The following is a 5,925-nucleotide window of genomic DNA, read 5'->3' on the forward strand; positions in this document are numbered from 1 at the left end:
AAAAATCAACACACGCGCGCGCACACACACACTGAGGTGTGTGTCTCCAACATATCTTCTGCTGCAGCTAAACCTTGAAACAGAAATAAAATACATTTATATGAGGAACAATTTAAGTATTAAAAGTGGTGCAATACGTGTGATAACAGTGATTTTATATAACAGTGTGTGGTTAGTGACAGGAAACAACTGTGTGCCATTCAAAGTTCACACCAATAACAACAATTACAACTTCTGTTTTTTTTAAGAAATTGATTTTAATACTGTTATTTCAGTTTTTACAAACATTCAAGGTTGAAACATATTTTCTGTGTAACTGCAGCTGAAGGATAAGTGCAAAAAGTTCAACAGTAACACTGACATCATCATTAGTGTGTGTGTGTTTTGCAGAGAGGCTATTAAACAAACCATGCATGCAGCAACAATCAACAAAATGAAACAAAAACTGGAGTTTAAACTGAAATTTAACAAAAAAATAATAATTTTAGGCAAAATTATTTTTTAGGAAAAAAATTGAAATGAGCTCTTGTGACACGACTCATTTGTTAAAACACACAGTTACATCTATAAATACACAATAATAATTTAAAGGTTTTACAAGGTAATGATTGACGTTGTCCACCAGGTGCTGGTCAGTCTCCTCATGTTTACGGTGTTATTCTAACTGAAAAATAAGGTTCCTTTACTCTCACCAAAGTCCATAGAGAAATCAGTGTTTTTAGCTTATGGGGACACAAGGAGCTGCTGGCCCACTGCTGCCTCCTGTGGTCAGTTTGTGTTACTGAGGTAAATCTGAACAACGTGATTAAAGGCTGACCATACAAAGCAATGAGCATGATTTCATTGACAAGGCGACAGAAAAGTAACGAGTGTTGTGGGCTGTGTTGAACAAGTGATTGATTTTTCGATGGGGTTTGGTTTAAGGGGTTATTTACAAACATCAGTTTCCTGTTGAAAACACTGAGAAGCAAAGAAAAGCACTGAACTGGTTATGAAAATACTAGACATATGTGAAATACTTGGTGAATATTTTCATTTCTTTTGTTACATTTTAACACATATTCTTTGATTTTATACATTGTTTCCTTAAAGGTCCAGTTTATTTTTTACATATATCACAAATCATTATTTACAGTATTTACACTGGGAACTTTACAACACTGAAGCACAGCTCTACAGCAGCGTGAAGAACAGGAAGAGTCTGGTTCTCACAGTTCTCACAGTCACTGCTCTCCACTCGAGTCTTTTCTCTCTGCGAGAGCCGAGCGTGTGTGCGTGAGCCGCTGCCTGAAGCTGGTCCAGGTCCAGGTGCAGCTCGGTCCAGATGTTTTTCACATCAGGCCACAGTGATAGACGACAGAAAAGTGGGCCGAACGACCCGGCTCCATCTGGGACTTGGTGCTGGTGCTGCTGTCAGCACAGCAGAGGAAACAGGAGGAAGGTGAAGCAGGATAGGGAAACCATCCCATGATGCTGGTCTATGTGGAGCTACAGGAATAACCTGAAGAGGAAGAGCCGATGGTGGTGTACTGGATCAGAGGAACAGCCAGGTCCAGGTACTCCTGGAGACACACAGGCAGGAGAACCAAGGTGATTGGTCAGAATGAGACCAAAATAGAAGCAATTACAGAAACCCTGTCATGGACAAGCTTTATGACACAGCCTTCTTTATGACACTTTATGAGAGCCAGTTGTATCTACTGTCGTCATGGCGATGGTGCAGATGACTCTGTCGTAAATACACACGGTAACGTTAAACCTGAGGCCTGCCCTGTGGTAACGTTAGCTACAACCTGTTTCAGGACAGTGTATGGAGAATGTCCATCACTTATAACTACAGGTAGATGAGCAAGACAGTCTGGAGTCTGGCTGACGGACAGGGCTTTTTCCTGAACCTACTTTTGAACTGAATGGCACATTTCTTTTACATTTCTACACTTATCATTATTTTGTGTTTTTGTCCAGAAAAGTGTTACTGCAACCTTTACTTTAAAGTGCTCATGCAAACAGACCTTTGTATTTGAGCTATATTTTATTTCCTAACCCAATGAGAGTCTGTAGAAAAACTGACAACAAATCAAAATGATAAGGGAGATCAATAATGGAATCGGAATCTGTGAGAACAGTTGTTGTTTTGTCCGTTGATGGCCACAAACATCTGATGATGTTCAGTTGGTCCAATTGTTTTTTATCACGAACGATAAAATTGATAATAAATTTGCTGAGAGGATGTTGGACTTTGTCGGACAATAACTCACCTGGTTGGCCATGAGAGACAAAGTCCGGTCTAAATCTTCCACCAGCTGCTGAAAAGTTGGTCTGCGAGACGAGACGGCGTGCCAACAATCTCTCATCATCAGGTACCTGAGACACAAGCACCAGAACCAGAGGAACAGATGCTGAGGGTTGTTGAGTACTGCAGTGCGTGTGTGTGTGTGTGTGTGTGTGTGTGTGAGGAGCAGTGTTGAGGAAAAACTCTGTTCAGAATATCTGAGATGTTCCTCACACTGTGAGACTTTTGGTTGAAGACCAGCCTGAGAAACGGTTCATATTCAGCTTCAGGACTTTAGACACAGGACACTGGACTTGGACAATATTCAACTCACAGACTGATAAGGGAATGGAACCCAGGAGAGGAGTAGACGAAGGAGAAGAAGCTCCAGAGTCAAGAATGAACCTACGTAGACTAGCCAAAGTTGTTGGGTCACACTGACGCCCCCTAGTGTTGTTTCAGATGACAACAGACTTCCAGTGCCCCCAGTGGATCCAGAATACATATATAGGTGCTGTTCAGTCAGTCAAATATATATATATACACATGTACCATTTGGTTGTACTTTAGGTTGTGTCAGACCAGAAGAACTTTGGTTCCACATGTTCACATTAATCAACAGCACAAAAACAGGTTGAAATGAAACTCTAAAACCTGGATCTGAGTTATCAACAAGCTTTGATGTAAGGTGAACCTACAGTTCCTGAGGACATGTGGAGGGTTTGTCCATACGATGTCCTTCCTTCAGGAGTTTGAAGAGCTCCTCCACCGGAACTCCAGGGTATGGAGATCCACCAAGGGTGAAGATTTCCCACAGCAGAACTCCAAAAGACCACCTGTGGACGGAAAGGTCACAAAAACCAAAGTATGTTTATGACAAAGAAAAAAAAACAGCCCAGACCAAGCCACTGAAGGACAGTGGAGGACGAGGACTTACACGTCACTCTGGTGTGTGTAGATGCGGTCGAACAGAGCCTCAGGAGCCATCCACTTCACCGGCAGAGGACCCTGCAGGAACACCGTACACTCATGGTCACCTCACAGATGCACTCATGTTCTCCAAACCAGGATGTTTTCTGAATGTCTTACGTTTGTCGTCTTCTTGTAGTAATCTATGTAGTGGACGTCCCGGGCCAGACCAAAATCTGCGATCTTCATCACGTTGTCTTCAGTGACCAGGACATTTCTGGCTGCCAGGTCTCTGTGGATACACTGAACATCAGAGAGGAGATGGTTTAAGGTTTAGAACCCGTTCTGCTTTGGACTTTTAGACGAAACACTTTCAAGAAACTCAAACACGGTAGACCGTGTAAGTGTAATTAGGTGATCGGATCTCAGGGTGAAACCATTCATCCCGACGTTTCAGCTGGACTAATTATTCTGCATTATCACCAGGTGTAAAACCAAGGATGTTTTTTAAATGCTTATTTATATTTTTTTTTTGTGAGGTACATCACCACTGGGGGTGCCAGAGCACCTCAGAGGTAACAAAAACAAAAGAGAGGGACACCATGACAATGATTGGTTTGCTGTTTCTGAAACATTTCTGCCTTTTAGGACCATTGGGGACCATAGGACCATTGACCACCCTATAGCCCCCTACATGTTTGTTCATTTTTGACTCATTAGGAAATGTGACTGTTTGTGTTTATATTTGGGAGTGGTTTGTGGGAGAGGTTGAGTTTGGGGCGTTAGCACCCCCATTGAACCACATCATTTTCCGCAGACTGACCTTCTTTGAAGCCAGGTAGGACATTCCTCTGGCCACCTGGTAGGCACAGGACACCAGCTCCCTGACCTCCAAGCTGCCCAGTGACGACTGTCTGGAGCCGCTCCAGTATTCAAGACCCAGCGGTCGCCGAGACCGGAGATACTCCCTTAGGTTTCCCTGCGAGGCGTACTCCACCACCACATACAGCGGTCCTGGGTAAGCAGCAGAGGGCGCTGTCAGCTTCAAGATCATTGACAAAATCCCCAGTGATGGACATGAAGCAGAGCAGGCTCACCATCCTGAGTGCAGGCTCCCACCAGGTTGATGATGTTCTTGTGTTTGCCAATCATCTTCATCATCTCCATCTCAGAGATCAGGTCGGACAGATCCTTCTCTGTGGCGTCCGCTGTAAAGAAATGACGAGGTTGTCAGGCATGAACTCCAGACATGTTATGGTTTATGGACCTACAGCAGGTCCTGGTCCCGGTCTCACCTTTCAGCATCTTCACAGCCACTTTGGTGATTCTGGTTGGCTTGTTCTTGTCCAAACCCATGGCCTCTGCTAAAACCACCTGACCAAAGCAACCTTTACCCAGGATTTTACCCAGCACCAGCCTGAAGGACACACACACACACACACATAATACATGTAATATTTAATGCAGGGCAACAGTTTGTTGTCATGATTGTTAACAGTGTTTTATAGTCTGTTTGTTTGTTGTTGTTGAACTGTAGTCCAATCATCAACAGTATGATTATGGTTGTAATTCCTCCACACTGCAAAATAATCTCCCTCAAAAAGGTTGAACATGGTTTTCACATTAGTCTTGTTTTTCACACCATGTGTTTTTTACACCTTTTTCTTACCGATCTCTCGGCAGTTCCCAGACTGGATCGTAGGGAAGCTCGTACTCTGACACTCCGGCCAGGATGGTGGTGGTAGCACTGGAGAGACGGGAGTGACGCATCAGACATGTCCCTGACTGCAGAATGGACGTGGACTCCACTGACACCTGTGAACACGGGAGAGAAGTTAAGACGTGACGGTGGCTGCAGTCCATCCACCTGTGGAGGAGGTGAGTCAGAGGTGTCACCTGTCTCCTCAGAGGAATGCTCTTGGCCAACTTCTGCACGGCCAGCTGACTGCTGAAGTCGCTCTTTTTCGGGGCCCAGCAGAGTCTGCAGATGATCACCATGGCAGCCAGGACCACGATGATGAAAAACGCCAGGCAGTAGAGGAAGACCTCCAGGTAGGTTTGCGAGGGCAACGGTGAAGGGTGAAGGTCTGAGAGGAGAAGAAGAAATAGAAGTTAAGACAAGGTGAAGTCCTGGCACAGACATCTGGACTTTCCTGATCTCCTTCACCTTCACCATCCACCACGGTGAGCCAGGCTGAGTGGTGAGAAACGCCGATGGAGTTTCCTGCCAGGCAGGTGTACATGCCAGTGTCCTCCAGAGAAACGTTCCTCAGAGTCAGAACCTCCATCTCTTTGTCTGTCGTGTTCAAACCTGCGGTCTGAAGAGAACAGAAACAACAGAGTAACCTTTTAAAGCTTGTAAAGATGAGTGATTTGACATCACGTCCAACTCAGTGATATATAATCAACTGTTTTATCTCCCAACACAAACATTTTCTCTGAGAAGTATCCACATTGAAATGGAATGAAAAATAAAAAGAGGTGCTGCACCAACCTAGGCAGCAGAAAAAAGAGCATGCCATGTTTTATGAAGAGAAACCAGTTCCTCATGGCAGACTGCATGTAAACACAAGTCTGCTCTGTTTATGTTTACTGGGAACGGAACCTTTCCCTGGTGGCGTCACGTTAGAGGATAATTAAGGACAGTGTCCAGAGCAGACGCTGAGACTGTTGAGTAAAACCAGCCGGAGTTGGCAGAGCTGGACTCTGACTGCTGCTGATATGGAGAGGTAACGTGACTTTTC

The 5,925-nt window shown here is 44.5% G+C and overlaps 1 protein-coding gene across 1 annotated transcript in view; it reads right to left on the reverse strand.

Annotated features, from left to right (window-relative positions):
• Positions 1-237: 237 nt before the first annotated feature.
• Positions 238-5,925, reverse strand: part of fgfr1b (fibroblast growth factor receptor 1b) — a 14,309-nt gene continuing 8,621 nt past the window's right edge. Inside the window, exons 7-17 of the mRNA XM_025062586.1 lie at positions 5,349-5,499; positions 5,078-5,268; positions 4,851-4,996; positions 4,477-4,598; positions 4,279-4,389; positions 4,005-4,195; positions 3,362-3,484; positions 3,210-3,280; positions 2,971-3,108; positions 2,259-2,364; positions 238-1,562 (exon numbers count right to left, since the gene is read on the reverse strand). Of these exons, the coding sequence (XP_024918354.1) occupies positions 1,479-1,562; positions 2,259-2,364; positions 2,971-3,108; positions 3,210-3,280; positions 3,362-3,484; positions 4,005-4,195; positions 4,279-4,389; positions 4,477-4,598; positions 4,851-4,996; positions 5,078-5,268; positions 5,349-5,499 (1,434 nt within the window). The 3' untranslated portion in view covers positions 238-1,478. The remainder of the gene's footprint in view (positions 1,563-2,258; positions 2,365-2,970; positions 3,109-3,209; positions 3,281-3,361; positions 3,485-4,004; positions 4,196-4,278; positions 4,390-4,476; positions 4,599-4,850; positions 4,997-5,077; positions 5,269-5,348; positions 5,500-5,925) is intronic.

This window comes from Cynoglossus semilaevis, chromosome 14, assembly GCF_000523025.1.
Source record: "Cynoglossus semilaevis isolate Cse_v1.0 chromosome 14, Cse_v1.0, whole genome shotgun sequence".
In the NCBI taxonomy this organism is placed as follows: Eukaryota; Metazoa; Chordata; class Actinopteri; order Pleuronectiformes; family Cynoglossidae; genus Cynoglossus; species Cynoglossus semilaevis.